The sequence below is a fragment of the Priapulus caudatus genome, unplaced genomic scaffold (genome assembly GCF_000485595.1).
Source record: "Priapulus caudatus unplaced genomic scaffold, Priapulus_caudatus-5.0.1 Scaffold1012, whole genome shotgun sequence".
NCBI classification, from domain to species: domain Eukaryota; kingdom Metazoa; phylum Priapulida; class Priapulimorpha; order Priapulimorphida; family Priapulidae; genus Priapulus; species Priapulus caudatus.
In genome coordinates this window covers 106,108-123,388 of record NW_014578073.1, presented here as the reverse complement: position 1 = coordinate 123,388, position 17,281 = coordinate 106,108, and the positions used below count along the sequence as shown (strand labels likewise).

General features: G+C 47.0%; 2 protein-coding genes across 4 annotated transcripts in view; one reads left to right on the top strand and one right to left on the bottom strand.

The window, feature by feature from the left end:
- The first annotated feature begins 809 nt into the window (after positions 1-809).
- On the top strand, positions 810-9,953 carry LOC106814957 (ubiquitin-conjugating enzyme E2 H). Its single transcript, XM_014819353.1, has 7 exons — positions 810-979; positions 3,859-3,935; positions 4,309-4,383; positions 4,960-4,999; positions 5,719-5,771; positions 6,034-6,162; positions 6,502-9,953. Exons 1-7 carry the CDS (start codon positions 927-929, stop codon positions 6,615-6,617), a joined length of 543 nt encoding a protein of 180 aa, XP_014674839.1. The 5' UTR covers positions 810-926; the 3' UTR covers positions 6,618-9,953.
- Positions 9,954-10,041: 88 nt separating this feature from the next.
- Positions 10,042-17,281, bottom strand: part of LOC106814956 (ubiquitin carboxyl-terminal hydrolase 7-like) — a 22,383-nt gene continuing 15,143 nt past the window's right edge. For all 3 annotated transcript variants that reach the window (XM_014819352.1, XM_014819350.1, XM_014819351.1), the window contains exon 2: positions 10,042-13,487. In XM_014819352.1, coding sequence (XP_014674838.1) covers positions 11,051-13,459 — 2,409 coding nt within the window. In that variant the 5' untranslated portion in view covers positions 13,460-13,487 and the 3' untranslated portion in view covers positions 10,042-11,050. The remainder of the gene's footprint in view (positions 13,488-17,281) is intronic.

The following is a 17,281-nucleotide window of genomic DNA, read 5'->3' as shown; positions in this document are numbered from 1 at the left end:
TTGCTAGCTGATTGCATGATCCTGCTAAGATTTTTTTAGATTGTATATGTGTGGTGGGATCAAAACATTGTCTGTGTATATAGTGTATATTCACATGATGTGCGCTCTCAACCAAAATTGTACGTTAATTAAATCGTGAATGTGGACGATATAGCCATAGGGATTGGATTTGGAAATTGAATTATTAGCGTCGAAGAAACCTTAAAAATTTGTTGCAATATTGACGCGTCGACGTTGAAGCAACATTGACATTTTAAAGTTGAAACAACGTTGACATCCAATCTAATCCATTTCATAAAAGTATATACGCGCCATTTCAACGTCGATTTCCGACATTGCATATGGTCAACGCTGTTAATTTCAACTACATTTTGCCCGCTGGGTATATAATTGATAGCAAGCATCGCCACATGTCTCAAAACATCATTTTAGATACTCTTATTGTGGCCCTTCAGTCATTCTGGACAATTATATACGACCGATTGCAGGCGAAATTCGGTGAAGGACACTCCGACTCGATCCGTCCACCTTCGACGTTTGCTGTTTACATGAAACAGCTGATTCAGCATTGTTGACAATCGACTGTCAATCACTTTGCGACCTTTGACCGCAGAATCAAAACATTGGCAATTTCTTCGCCAATCATAATTTTTAACGCATATACGAGTTTTATTGGTTAAATTTATTATTAATGAATGTTTATTTTATAACACAATCGTACAATAATTCTTAAATAGCAAGAATAAGAATAAAAAGTTGTTTGGAAAGGCGTGGATTATGTTAGCACGTGATCGCTGTGACGTCATTACCTGAAGACAGATTGTATTTCGCCATCGAAGTTGTTCATATTCGTACTCCCTGTACGCTTCATTCTTTTCTCAACAGGCTATCACACAGGAAGATCTTCGACTTCGATAACTGTCATTATGTCGTCGCCGAGTCCTGGGAAGCGGAGAATGGACACTGATGTAGTTAAACTGTATCCTTTGCCGTGGAAATATTGCAAGTGTGCGACACCTATACACAAGCCAGGGGATATGGACGCCATCGATGGTGAACCGTAGGGTGTATAGAATTGATTGATGCATGCTGTACCCTCATCTCAGTATCGTTGTGAGAATGTTACACTTACAGGCAAATATACGTATTTTAAAGACATTATGCGTAAGCAAATTTGAAGTTATAATTTTGTTTAGAACGTCTGTGCGGATATCGGTACCAAGGTTTTAAAAGTCTTATTTTAATACAGTCATCGTTTGTCGTAATATTTTTCATGTATGTTCAAGTGTGCAAACTAACTACTCGAGGGTTCAAGGATAGAGATGATGTCCAGTACTCGAGTGTGGCTCTGCTATTCAGTTTGTGTCCTAGACAACGTTTAGTACAGTAGCCGATTTTAAAGTTGGCCTTCAAGCTAGTTAAACTGTAGGCCTACTAGTACAATGTGTGATGTTTGCCAAAGGACGTGGTCTCACAATGTTGACCAAAACATGAGATGCATAAGATGTACAATAATCTGTCTAGCTGTAGATGCATCATATTCGCTGTGAAAGTAAGAGAAATAGATCACCTCAAGTTGGTTTGCGTAGAAATTTAGATAGATTCATGTTTTGATCCCTCACCGTTTAGTTTAATTAGGCTGTTTTAAAGAAAACAACGGAAATGTAAAGTTCTGTGTACACATTTCACATTAAAATTCCATAATTTATTACACTTGGTTTGAAACTCCATGAAGACCATTACCTGTAACTCATGTCCACGTAAGTTTGCATTAACTATACAGTGCATGTAACTCCTCTGAGCAAAGTATACAGGGTGTGGCCCCATCCTGTGACTGCACAAGTGGTGTACATTTAGTAGTCTGACTGATGATAGGTCACGCGGGGCAACAGCTGTGTTGCTAGGCTGTGAAAGGCGAGCCAGTTTGTCTGCTTTCTTCCAGCCTTTGTGTGTCTCAGACATGATTTTTTAAGCTGGCTTTTGAGTTAAATTTAGCAAAAGTCATGTGCATCTACATACATAGGTGCAAAGATGTGCACCCACACTGAGTGGCTCCTCCGTGCCCCAAACAACTTGTAATGGGTACTAGACCAAGTTAAAGGTCAATTTGAAGGCAGACGAGTTTATCCTCCGGGCATGGAGTGAAATTCTAGTTACTTTGGCCCAATAGTCGCATGATGTTTGTTATTTGCATGAATAACCATGTACTGCCTGTGTGTAAGTGTCATATTGACACGAGACATATCTGTGAGTAAATATACTATTTATGTACGTCATTACAATACATAAACAGTTAATGCGCGTTTAATGCAATGCAGTCATGACTGTATTCTCGTATACGTACTAAAAACTTTGTAGTTTGTATGAACTATTTTTAGATTAGCAATATCGTATGAAGATGTACAGATGCCTATTATATAAGAAATCAAGATGGATAGATGTTTACACGTGTATACGTGTGCGTGCGTCCCAGCGTGCGTGCATGGTTGTGTGTGTGTGTGTGTGCGTGCGTGCGTGCGTGCGTGCGTGCGTGCGTGCGTGCGTGAGTGCGCGTGTGTGTGTGCACATGTATTTCTGCTATTGGGTAATCTAAACTATATGTGCATGGTTATTCATGTTGGACTCGGCAAGGAATTATTGACTGTATTAGTGTGTATATTACGCCTATATTATGTTACCACCACATTACCGTCTGTGCATATATTGCTTACTGTGTCCGGCTTGCACATCGGAATCAAGTTTTAATCAGAATTATGATCCCGTACATGACAACTTTGTTGATTTGTTCCGTTAATCAATAAGGTTGTCCTCGCTACAATTACGCGTTAGCTGCTGCTCCCGCTAGAACCCTCCCTACCCTCGCTGTAGCATCATCCCTGCCTGCACATGTAGATACATGTATGTGTCACGTACAGCACGCAGTACAGCGAGCTGGCATCTCGCTACCCCACAGCTGAGCTGACCTCTTCCAGGGTACACCCACCATACTGTACATGCGCGTGCTCATTTTTGGTTAGGAGAGGTTGGGAGGGAGTGTTTTGGGTGCCTGTGGAGAAATCCTAAATCAATAAAACGTTAGCCTAAACATTACGTGCCAAGCATGTATACCAGTGTGTCACTAAATGGTAATAGTAGTCCACATAACATCCCAAACGGGGAATGCCAGTAAGCAATGAATGCTTTCCCAACTAATCGATATGTGACTGGTCCAAATCCAGGGACTTGCAGTGTGTATGTATGTGTGACAGCATTATCCCGAGTAGTTTTGTACTAATTAACCCAAGATGAACATCGATTGATGATAAGTATTGTCATTAAGTAGTAAATATCGATTTACCTACACTTATAGTTGTGCGCATGTAGTCGATACTGAAGGCGATTTGAGGGTGCAATGTGGCAAACGTGTGTTGTAAAGCTGCACACAGTGCGCGGCCTGGGAACAGAGAGATTGCGAACATGTATGTAACTGGTAGTTGGGGAAAAGTTGATGGACGACTGCAGTTCATCAATCTACACTGCTGGGTGGACACACACACGCACACGCACACCTTCAATAACACACCTACTAGGCTTTCTTGTTTAGCTACCCTACTTCTGCCAGTGTGCAAGTAAATCTTTCTAGTATATTAGACCAATGTTACTTAGTACTATTCTGGTTGATGCGAACGGATAAAGTGTGATTTGTCAGCGCCATAGTTAGCTACTACCCTCATGTCCAGTCATTCAGGTATGCCTCCCTCCCCCCTTAGGGATTAGAACTATGAGGGTCAATGACTGGTCAATCAGGGAACCTGTGTCATTTGCCAGCACAATACTAATGTCTGTAGCCATTATTTTTCCTTGACTTGCCCATATCAGAATCGAAAGCAAGCATGATGTGACTATCTTAGGAGGACTCAACGAATTCGTGGTGAAATTCTTTGGGCCTTCCGGCAGTAAGTACATTATTTACACTACGGCTGCAAATATATGCATATCAGATATCATCGGTCAACCCCCCACCCCCAAACACATACACGTACTGGCTGCAGGCCAAAATTACATTGACCTCAGTTACTGCGATCACTCGCATGTTCTAAAAATGGCAATAGATGGAATCAAACTCTGTAAAGGATCCATCTACGTGAAGTTTGTAGTTATCATGTTTAAGATATTGAATTCAGATCGTCAAATTATAGTGAAGTAATGAGAACAATTTATATAATTTTGAGATTGGCAAGCATGAATGTTTGAGTTATTTGACTTGTACTGTAGTATGTTTATATATGGCTACTCTCTCTAATGTGTTTATTTTCCTCCACGCTTCAGCTCCATATGAGGGAGGTGTCTGGAAAGTTAGAGTAGACCTTCCAGAGAAATACCCCTTCAAATCACCTTCCATTGGTAAGCAGAATTTCTTAACTTTTGATACTTGGTCTTAGATCGACAAAGACTGATCAAGCAAATCTTGTCATCGAGTGAACTGTGTTTTCAGTGTCTAGTCGTCCTGCCTTGCAATACATCCAACTCCAGTTACATACGCACAGACATTTATGCACATGTATACAGACACGCATGCACGCACACACACAAAATGAATAATTATTACTGTTTACTAGCATTTTTATGCAAACACTCATTTAAAAGTGACATTATTAATGGTTCAAATACTTTTTGCATTGTTATATTCCATCAATAGATCAATCATTATGTTTGTGTATGTTTTAAAAGGACAAGTGGAGTAATGAGAGTGTGGTAGTATATAGCTTTCCAGGCTGGTGAACGATGTCTCGTTGCATTGTTTCAGCAACCTTGTAGTGTAAAGGTGTGCATATATATATAACATGTAACCAGCCTGTGTTAGCTGTATAAGGCAGTGATTGTTTGTGGGGGGGGGGTCGTTAAATGTAAAGTAAAACGGGGCTATGATGATCTTTCATGATTCTTACTCATGTGTTCATAATTTGTTTGTTTTTTCAGGATTCCTGAATAGGATATTCCATCCAAATATCGATGAAGTGTAAGTGTGACTTGTTTTGCTAGTTGTGCATCCAACAGACCCGTCGCCATTTGTATTATTTTCAGGCACATATATACTGATTTTATTGCACGTCAATTCTTTAGCAATCACCGTCTCTTTATTTCTGTGCATTTCGATAGACGATCGTGTTGATTATTTGTAAATTCTTTAGATGTTATTACAATTATTCGCACATACAGGTGGTTCTGTTTGTAAAACTACATATATAGCCATGCCTGTATCTGCACTGCCCTGGTAACAGCCAGCTCAAGTATTTGTAACAAAGAAAAAATAATTGTAAAAAGTCAACAATTAGAAAATAACCCTCAGAGACAGCTGCTAGTCCATAAAATTGGTTGCAAGAGATTATATTTCCCACCATTTCCAGTAATCTGTCCTCTTGTGTGGATTTCTTATATCGTTCTTGTTGAAGGTCGCTTGCTGTATTTCTATTTGTTGACGAATGCTGATGTGTTCATAAAATATTCACATCGATTTGCTGCGTAGGTAGAGTTGTATCTAGACAGTTCTCACTACGTTCGCTGCTTTGGAGCTTGCAGGGTCTGTGAGAGGTGCCGTCGTGCGATATCATTCATATATGGCGTGGTGTCTACCAACGAATGGCAACATACTTGCGCTGTTTCTATGATGGAATTGTGGACTTGATGTAATGGCCGCACTATTTTATTGTTAAATCCTCTGTGTGTTTGTGTCTGCAGCTCTGGGACAGTCTGCTTAGATGTCATAAACCAAGCCTGGACTGCTTTGTATGGTAAGAATTCCTAGGTCAACTCACACCTCCACTCTACACTGAGTCACGATCAACGACGTGTAACGTTTACGGCCGGTCAGCTTCGCACGTTAAACACGTTCGCGCTGCGAGCGAGGTTATAAAGATATCAGCACTCACGGCTGTTGCTCATGAAGCATGCAGACTCGACATTTACCAGTCGCGTGAGGTGTAGTACTCATGCAATGGTCATTAGCATTTGTATGATATTAATGAACGTGTCTCTCTGTGTGCATCTCTGCAGATCTCTCCAACATCTTCGAGTGTTTCTTACCCCAGTTGCTGACATATCCAAATCCAATAGACCCATTAAATGGCGATGCGGCAGGCATGTACCTACATAAACCAGAAGATTACAAGAAAAAAGTAAAAGGTACATGAGCCTGCCCACTACCCAGAAACTACACAGCATAGCAAATATTAGATTATTATTACTAAATTATTCTCTCGTTAGTTTCCAGTTATTTCGAGTAGGCCTCAGTTTTGCATAATCTAGTTAGAGTCTAGTAAAATCAAGAATCGGTATTCGCACGGCTCGCCGCCCGAGTCCGGTTAGCAATTGAGAATTTATTGGTGAACTATAGCCGATCGATACATGAACGCAGGTTGCTCGCACGGCACCAGCTTCACGGCTCGCTAGGCGTGCCTCTCTAGGGAAGGCAAGCAAGCGCCTCTCGCGTTTACTAACTCTCCTCCTTTCCCCCGCTCGCAGAATACGTGAACAAATATGCAACGGAGGAGGCGCTAAGAAACCATGAGGAGGTGTCGTCGTCGGAGAGCAGCATCAGCGACTTCAGCGAGGATGAGACGCAGGACATGGAGCTCTAACCCCGGTGCAGCGCCCGTGTACGCGGCGGCCATCTTGTAGATAGAGGACTGCGCTCTCCCGCGGGCGGGACTGGTAGCATCCGTGAGAAGGCGGTGGGTGCGACGCGTGCGACTCCCGGTGACGCGCCACGACGCGTGCGCGTGCACGAGAGAGAGAAAGAGAGAGAGAGAGAGAGAGCACAGAGCGTCTGCAGGCGGCAACGTTGCCGCGGCGACGTGCGGCTGGTGCCTTCGCCGTCGACCGCCACGCCGCGATTGCGACGACGAGGAGCGGAGTTTACGCGTCCAGATGCAGGCAGAGGCGGCGTCGCCATGGCGCTGACGTCATCGCCGATCGCACGCTCGCTGGCGCCACCTAGACAGTCTGTCATGTTCGTTGACAATGGAGGCGGCGAGATGTGTGTGACGCGGAGTGAGGGTTCCGTCACCTGCATGCGTGACACGCTGCACTGGCGCCACCTCGTGGTTACGCCGTAATTGCTGTAGCGGCTACGTGGTGGCAGCCCCTGTGTCTGTCATTACATGATTACACAAACCTTTGCAGTGCATTTCAAATTGTCTCAACTCCTAAATGCCATGTCACTACACATGTCACAGGTTTTGTGTGCTTGTATATATGCATATACATAATTATATATACAATACATGTATATATATATATATATATGTATGTGTGTATATATACATATATATGCATATGAATGTAGTTGGGCAATTATGCATGATTGAGTGTAGGCTAGGATGGCACCTTTGTGCACCCACATCCCAAACACAATGATGTGATCACTGCATTGTTACTAGACCTAAGCCAACCCATCCTAGACATGCAGCTGTGTCATACATTCACGGGGTGTCCATCTGCACACTGGCTCTCCAATGTGAGAGCGTATTATAGATGAGAATAGTGACCTTCTGTCACTGTAATTGGGTGTCCTCGGCTGTCAACACAACCGTGAACTGGAGGTGAGGTGCATGTGTGTCTGTATGCATGCTGCGTGTGGTTGGTGGTGGTGCTGCCGTGTATGCATGTGGTATGCACGTATGTGGGTGGGTGGATGCATGAGCTTGTATGGATGTTGACGTGTGGATGCGTGCGTGTGATTACATGTTTACAGTGTCTTGTAATGGATATGCTGCTCGAAAAAGCAGAGCCATGGAAACGGTGGATTGTAGCAGGCAAATTTTTTGTGAGATTATGAGATTCATAGCCACGAAATCGGGGATTTTTCTTGGCAAGGAAGTAGGGATTTGTCATGGCTGCATCGGTGAATGGTAGGAGTCACAACATTTCATGCAAACCAATCAAAGCGTGGCATTCCTTAATGCTCCATGCGTGATCCCATGTAACATGTCACCGTAGTGTGCGTGATTCCACGTAACATGTCACCATAGCATGCGTGATCCCATGTAACATGTCACCATAGCATGTGTGATTCCATGTAACATGTCACCATAGTGTGCGTGATTCCATGTAACATGTCACTGTAGTGTGCGTGATTCCATGTCACATGTCACCATAGCATGCGTGATCCCATGTAACATGTCACTGTAGTGTGCGTGATTCCATGTAACATGTCACTGTAGTGTGTGTGATTCCATGTAACTCTTTGCTTGTAAAGATTGGCACTATCGCGGGCACTCATTATTTGGGCAAACGCTGGACTCGCCCATGTGACAACTCTGAAGGCAAGCGTGTATTAGTGGGATCCATACTGCGCTACTTTTCTGTGGCTGTTAGTGTTGTTTGTAGGCGTGTGAGAGCATTTTTACTGGTGCACGTACGTATAGATTCGTACCGTCGAGTCGTCACCTTCATCCAAGGAGAGAGATGCTACCTTTCTGGCTTTGCACTGTTTAAAGAATTTCCCTAAAAGCGTTTTATGTTTTGTACATTTATTATATAATATAAAAAGTTTTTATTATGTGTTACCTAGCAGGATTTTTTTCTTTTGGGGCAGAAATTAGCTGCTAGCCAATAGTGTACATACAGGTGAGTGGAATATCCTTAATGTTCACTCACTACCGTGTTAGTGAATAGAGTGAACAACTTTACGTGTTTTGTTCACGCAGTAGCATGGAAAATTTTTATTCCTAGAATGGATTTTATCTGCGCATGCAGTATCAGTAAAGTTTTATGTCGGTGTGGTACATATGTGTATGTAGCTAGATTTAAAGGTAAACTGTTTTCACAGCAGAGTTATAATTTAAGTTATTCGATGTGTTTTTAGTATCGTGTTTTGTCTTGATAGTGAAGGCGTGCGAGGGAATGATGGTTAGCCCTCATTCTTGTTGTTCATAAGTCGCTGTTTTAACGACCACTTCGTGCATATTGCGTTGCTAGCAGGTTGCCTGATCAGTGGATGTGTTTGTTTGCGTGAGTCACCGTAATAAAACAAACCCCAAAACGTAAGTTCTCACGATGTAAGAAATGTAATAGTAATAAAGTAATGTTACTCGCATTTCACACCAAAATACAGTGCTTCTCTGGTTCGTGATGCAAGATGGACGAAACATTGCGTGAGGGGTGAAGTGAAGAGACACGTAGGCACACGAGTGAACGTGGCGTGGCCTGCGCTGTCAACATTAGTGCCGTCAGTTAGCTGCACATTAGGCAGGTATCTCTTGTGAGCATCACCGTCCATGACTCGTCCCTCACCGGGTGAGACAGGTTTTCCTACCTTTGTTATCACAGACGGTGTGAGTGCAGGGGAAACACCAGAATTGCAAACAAATACATCCGGGCAAGATAGACTACACGATGTTGGAAGTGAGAGGAGAGCTAGCACAGACTGTGAGTGTAGAGCCTGGTTAAGAGACACACGTCAGCAGCGTATGTGTATGAGGGGGGCTTCTTTATCGGTGAAGATTGTAAAAACAGATATGTTCAAGGCTTCGTTTGTTTCTGTGATGTTCAGTTGCTTTGTTTGTACAAAATATTACGTAATATTTTATGGTGTCAGCGACATGGGTAGCGTGCGTTGTTCTTTCGAATTCCTGATGACGATTCTTGGCAGCACGTGGTAACATTTCTTGCGCAGTAACAATTGTGTAAAACTCACAGCATCGATTCTAATCTTGTACTCGATGAAACTGTGAGCTGCCATATTTCCGAGGGAGTGTACGGTTTTACGCGGTCGCCCGGCCCTTCGCGAGGGCACGTGACACTGACTCATGAATGCTTACTGTGAACAGCCAGAGCTTACCATCCATAGAGCTGCACTAGAAATCGTCCAGTAATATCGTTGATTTTAGGCATTTTTATGTACCACATGTATATGACAGTGCATGTATGTGACCATTTACAGAATGGAATAAAGTTCAGTGCTGAATACCTAATCCTTACCTGTTGGGAGTCATTTTCATGCGACGTGACGTCCGTGGCATTTGTTCTCAAACTCGAGATATAAGCCATGAAGTGGTCACATAATTTTACGTGGGCAGGATTGCATTTTATTATAGCTGTAATCTGTAAACATACAGAAAACAAAACCAAAATCATGTTTCAGACAGTAACAACAACCTTTCTCATCAATCCTATGTGTGCCCAACACGTAGCTAGTCAACCGGGGGAACTAGACTACATTCTAAAACAAATCTTATTTACAAAACATTCCACCGCCGCACGATCACAAAGCGCTACGTATCGCACGGAAAACAATTCAAATCTCGCTAACAGTGCAGTGTTCATACGTATAGAAGTGCGTGCAGGCGTTTCACTTGTGTGTGGGTGCGTGAGTGCACAGGTCTGTGTGTGGGTGCGTGCTTGCACGGATGTTTGTGTGCGTGGGTGTGGTGTGCGAGCATGCATAAGTTTTTGCGTGTGTAATCAATGTATGTGCATACAGGCATTTCGCGTGCGTGGGGGGGGGGAATACCATTAAAATGTGAATGACCATGTACGTAATATTATCCAGTGTGTTGCCTAGACAAACACACACTGCCTATACACACTTCTATGCAACCTACAGCATGATGGCTAAGTATACTCGCACTGACAACGAGCGCACCTTAACTCTTCTCGCGAGGTGCAAGACAAAAGATGCAATTTTTTTCGATACTCTCATGTGTTACAAACACGACCCCACACACACCGTGCAAATCGTTTGTCTATCTGAGCAGCTTGTCTCCCGTCGCATGAGCAATCTCCTGAAGATGAGGAGCACAAGATTCGTAGACAGGCAATCGTGACATTGTCGTACCCGTACCATCGGCTCCAAGAACAAAGCAACGCGGGAGCCGCATGCCGGTGACTCCCACGCGACGCTTACAACACTCTGTGCTGCAGCAACACTTCTAGTGGCCTTCCCGTCTCAGGCAAGCGTCGACGCCTACGCGCATGTAAAACCTGCATTCGTAACGCATGTCGGAGAGCAACGAGCTGGCACGTGCGACCCCCACGCACGTCACCGCGCGCGCGCGCCGCCGCCACCGAGTCACACGGACGGCGCGGGACTTCCCGAGCAGACCTGCACCGGACGCTTGCTGTAGAACAGAAGGTAAGCGTTCTCCCTCACGAGCTTTGACTCGAGTTCGTCTGCCATGCTGACGGCAACCACTGCCTCGTCGTCGGTCCTGTACCAGACACCGTCCGCGAGGCTGTAGGCGATGTAGTGACCCGTGAAGGTGTTGCCAGTGCCGACGTGCACGCACACCGCGTACAGCTCGTACACATACACGTGTCCCGACGCGTCCGTCGTCGACCCATCGTCGTACACCAGGTTGTCGAAGATGACGGGCGCGAGGTCGAGCGTGAGCGGGACTCTGACGGGCGCGTGTATCTTGCGTGAGACTGCGAGCGACTGGTCGTACGTGAAGCGCAGCAGCTGCACGACAAGACACTTGGGAAGCTGCCGCAGCAGCGTCACCCGCTGTCCATGCGTCCGCCTCGAGCTGCCCGCCGCCGCCGCCTCCACGGGAGTCGACGTGCGAAACGTCGCGCCCGGGTCCGACGACGCGACGTCGCCAGGTGTCGCCGCTATCGGCGACCACGCCGCTGCGTCGGCGCTGGCAATACGCCGCATGTGCGTGATGATGTCGGGCGTTGCCGTGCGTAGCCCGGGCGATGAAAGCCGCGTGGGGGCGCCAGCGGTGCAGCAGCGCGGACACATGAGTCCGTTGCCGCCTTCCAGCTGCTCGACCTTCGAGTATTTCTCGAAGCAGTCCTCGAGTCGTACGGGCGCGCGCGCCGCCACCGCCGCGTCCTCCCCACGTGCGATCGGCACCGGCAGCAGACTGAACGTCTGCGTCGTCACGGAGACGCGGTTACAGGCGAGGCAGTGCTGGGCCTCGACGCACTGTCCCGTGAAGATGTCGTCGACGGGCGACTCGTTTCGCTCCTTGTAGCTCATCCACTCGAGGTCGGAGAGCCGCTGGAGAGGTTCGGCGAGCCGCCGTGGCTCCAGCCCGTGACTCAGCTCTATCTGCTGCTGGCACTCGTGTTTCAGGCCCTCTACGGCGTGCGGCGTCAGGTCGCCGTAGATGAACCTGAGGATGGCTAATGGGGAGCGTCGGTGCGCCTGCAGTGACTCATAGCTGCTGCCGCGCGGCGCGGGCGCGGCGGGGGAGGCGCGGCGGTTGAGCGCGGCGTGCAGCGCGTAGATGAGCCACATTGCGAACTCCGCCGCGTCCTGCTGCACCTGGTCCGCGCAGCGCGGAGAGATGAGCGCAGGGTTCATGCGAGACCCCGCCTCACAGAACGCCGCCGTGTCGAGACACGAGACCTCCTGCCGTCGAGACGCGCAGATCAGAGTCGCGAGCGAGTTGACGAGTTGTCGCTCGGCGTGCGACCGTCGCATGGTGGCGTCGTCGATGGCGGCGGCGGCGGAGATGGCGTCCGCGAGCTCCGGAGTGTGGCACAGGCACTGCAGGATGGAGTTGACGAAGCAGATGTTACGGCCATCGTTGACCATGCCCGGCGGTCGGTCTTGTCTCTGACCACGTCCGAGAAATGATAGCACCCTGTCCCTTAACCTCTGAGTAGACGGAGGAACCTTGCTGCCAACGATCTCAAACGGTCTGTCGCCCGCAGGGGGCGCCGGCGAAATGGTGGCGCCTCTGTTCCACGACGCCACGTAAGCGTCGCTCGTTCGCGCGTTTCCTACGCTGCTCTGCTGCGTACACACGACCGCCGCATTCCCCATCGACCCAGCCTCACGAAACTCCTGCAGGGTGGGCCTGCGCAGCTGAGGCTGGGGCCTCGCTCGCGTGACGCCTCCGCGCGCGCTTATGGCCTCCCCGCGTCCGTACGCCTCGGTCTGCGCGAACTCACGCCGCTCCGATGGCCGAGCATCGTACAGACTGCCTGCTGATGCGTTCCCTCGTGCAGACTGTGACTCATCGTTGCCGCGACCACGGTCCGTCCGCCACGGATTAACTTGTCTTTGTCGAGCGGAGAGTCCTGTCGGGTGCGTGGAATTTCTAAACGGATTGGAATAAAGGTTCACGGTCAATGAATGACGAGCGTGAGGCGGTGGGTCGTATATGTCGTCATCGCTGTCGTCGTCGTCGTCGTCGTCGTCATGCGCACGCGCCTCGTTCACGCGCGCGCCCTGGCGACACTCGTTTGTTGGTCCTTCCCCAAACTCTTGCTGCTTCGTGAGTGCCTTACGCCAGGCGAGGTTGTACAGCCAAATGCTAGTGGCACCAAACGAATCGATCGTCCACGTCAGTGTGAGCAGCGTAACACGACACGCGTGCCTGATGTACTTTGGCGCCTTTCGGTGAAAATTCGGGTCACAGCAAGACAGGAATGTGGCGCACGTGAGTACGATGAGGACGTACGGCGTATGGGCGACCGTGTAGATGGCAAGGCTGATGGACAGCAACAGCAGCGATTGATACATCCATATGGAACTGCGTTCGTACTCGTCCCTACACAAAAACATACCAAAATGACAATGAATTAGAACATGCTAGCTCAATAATTATTGCTATACGTTATCAGTCACAGTGGCGGATCTAGGATTTCAAGGAGAGGGTGGAAAACAAATGGAGGGTATGGCGGCCCTCCCCCAAGAATATTTTGAAAATGCAGATAGCAGGAGATGGTGTTTGAGGCAATTTTGAGTACATGTACAGCCTTTATTCCGACTACGACAATTCTCTTTTTAGTAGAACAATTCTTGGGCTTGGAGCGCGGCATTGATTGATATACAGGGGGGGGGGGCATTATTGAATATGTAGTGGGTGACCACCGCTGGGATGAGGGAGACAGCCAAAACTCTTTCTTGGAATTGTGAAAAAAAAGCTGCAAATGGGTTGTAACCTACTTTAAAACATTCAATTACATAATTTAACCCATGCATCCGTTTTGTACAGCTGTGCGACTATTATACTTGGCAATAATGAATTGGTATACAGGGTGCAAAATAAACGCGAGTCCGGAGTCAAATACAGTATACTCCCCGATTTTATGTCGGACTTCCTGATTTAACATATATGCAGGAGTCCGTGCAACTCCCTGAAAATTCTGCTATACTAACTACTTCGTTCCAGAGCATGGCCTCGCGGAATTGCCATATATATGTTTTCAGCAAATGTCCAAAGACAATTTGGCAGACGTGCAACCGCATGAATAATCAAAATAAGCACATGCGTTATTGTTAATATCTTTAGTTTTAAACTTCAGACTGCGGACTCCCTCATTTTGCTGCGGACTCCCTCTTTTTGAGGGCAGGGAGTCCGTTGGACTCCCTTGTTCAAAAGTTCATTTCTACCCCTGGGTATATGTGTAAAAATGTTGTTAGTCCAACAGAGGGGCTAGCCACCCAATCCACCCCCCCCCCCACCTGAATGAAGCACCAAAACTATGGAATGAACTCCCATCCACACTCCGCAATATTCAAACATTCAGTACTTTCAAAACGAGCATTAAGACCCATCTCTTTAAATTAGCCTTCAATGTATAGGATTTTATCTCGGATATTAGCGATGTATAGATTTAGATTTTAGAGAAATGATTTCATATAGCCTATAGGTTTTTAGTATTACATAGCCAACTTTATTTTTAATGTCATTTTACCTCATAGTAGGCTGAGAGGGTCTATGTCCCCCAGGGTACTGCCAGAAAGTACCCTGGTACCATCTGGAGCATATAAATCAACGTGATTTATATGCTCTGCTGGTACTATCCAGGGTTCTCCCCAGGATGAAATTCAAACAGGGGGGAGGGGAGGGGAGGGCAGGGTTCTCCCCAGGATGAAATTCAAACAGGGGGGAGGGTACTCAACCTTCCTGAGCTGTGACGCAGGGCTCGTGTACGTTCACTTGTCGCTGTTGCCGACACTGGCCGTACGCGTCGGTCAGAAGGTGTGCTTCAACGCGAAACTGGGTAAACCCGGTGTGGCTGCGAAGTGGGTCGCGGTGAGGGCCTGGTTACCAGAAGACACAGAGGAACAGGAAGATACGGAGGAGCAGGAAGACACGGAGAAGCAGGAGGACGAGGAGTTAACACAGGATTGGCTGGACGAGATCAACAATGAACTAGAATTTGACAATGCCGATCAGTGTGACGGGGAGGAAGAGGAGGAGGTAGAGGCAGAGGCTGAGGAGGAGGTAGAGGCTGAGGAGGAGGTAGAGGCTGAGGAGGAGGTAGAGGCTGAGGAGGAGGTAGAGGCTGAGGAAGAGAAGGAGGAGGAGGAGGCTGAGCCTGGATTCTCGTCCTGCAGTAACACGGGCGCCACGTCAAGTGAGAAACTCCCGCTGGCAGATAGCCTAGTTGATAGCCTAGTTGACCTGAGTTTTACTAATGATGGCGATCCACAACAACAAGCTCAGTTTGTTCCTGTCGACACAACGAACCGTCCTGAAGAGAATACGAACGGTCCCACGCCGCACTCTATCCGTCAGCAGATTGTCCCGGACAGTCTCACGCCTCATTTAATCCAGCAGAATAATGTCGGAAAAGGTATCACGCCTCACTTCGTCCTTCAGCGTGACGTCCCTGAGTCTCTGATCAACGCTGCCGCAGTGTTGAGACAGGTACCGGTGCAATCGTGCGCCGGCGCAGCGGACGGTGCGTCCGACCAGGACGTGCGTGACATCATGGCGGCCCGGCGAGAGCTGGACAGGTGCCTGCGTGCGTTGGACGACGCCATGACGATGATGCAGACGGAGAGCGGAGCGGGTGTTCCTGCAGCCGGCGGCAGCGGCGATGACGGTGAAGGAGAGCAGGTGCTAAGCAACCAGCACGGACATCTGAAGCGGGTGCTCGACTCTTTTGGTTTTATCAGCTACGGTTCGTCACTGGTCTACTTCAACAAGGAGAGTCTGCATCCACGAGCGAACTGCGACACGCTGTGGCACCATCTCACCAACAATGAGATCCTCTACTTCGATGCCAAGCTGGCACCACCAGGTAGCGCCACGCGCTGGATTATAGCGACCAGGGTATGGCGTCAGGATGCCGGCGTCACGCCTGTGGGCGATGTTTGTGTCGGCGAGTTTAATACTCACGAACAGGTAGATTGTAAAGTCGGGGGTCGTCCCATGAGGGATGCTGAGCTGTCTGGCAGTAGGGACACATGCGTGCTACATCCCTCGTGTGTGTCAGCTAGCGCAAAGCAGATGGAAAGCACTGCTAGTCAGACTATGTCTACCGGAGATATTCATTATTTAAAGGTTTACCTAGAAGAGCCCAGCAACGTGCCGTGATGCTGTGATTGGTCGCGTCCTTTTTAAGGGGCGGGGTTACACATGAAGTACAGTATTATCCTGTGATTCCTGGAGCAAGTGATGCAAATGTAGTTTTTGAAAAGGTGTTTATTTTGCATACATGTGCAGGTGTTTTGTTTTTCTGTTTATCTGCTGTTGCGACGTGTACTTTGCTCATCGTGCGCACACTAACAAGCATCAGGTGTTAAATCCCTGCACTTGTGTGTGCTCAAACATTTTATTTTATCTGCCCGTTTGCGTATTCCGACTTGGATATATTGTAATATGTAATTTGAGTAGTTTGTGATTTTAGTGGTGGGCATTTATGCATTATAGCAGATCGCTGTTAGTTATAGGTAGTTACAGTCTCACTCTCAAACAGCAGAGTCGATATATTCTCTTTGATTTATCTTTCCGTGTGTTTGCCGTGGTGCTTTTATATTGTATGCTATATATTGTATACTATATATTGTATGCTATATATTGTATGCTGTATATTATATACTATATATTGTATGCTGTATATTATATACTATATCAGGAGTAGAAATTAACTTGTGAACAAAGGAGTCCAACGGACTCCCTGCCCTCAAAAAGAAGGAGTCCGCAGCAAAATGAGGGAGTCCGCAGTCTGAAGTTTAAAACTAAAGATATTAACAATAACGCATGTGCTTACTTTGAAGGTTCATGAGGTTGCACGTCTGCCAAATTTTCTTTGGGCATTTTAATAGCGAAACATTCCGCGAGGCCGTGCTCTGGATCGAACTTAGTTAGTATAGCAGAATTTTAAGGGAGTCACGCGGACTCCTGCATATGTCAAATCAGGGAGTCCGACAGTAAATCAGGGAGTATTTGACTCCGGACTCCCGTTAATTTCGCACCCTGCTATATATTGTATGCTGTATTGTATGCTGTATATTATATACTATATATTGTATGCTGTATATTATATACTATATATATTGTATGCTGTATATTATATACTATATATATTGTATGCTGTATAGTATGCT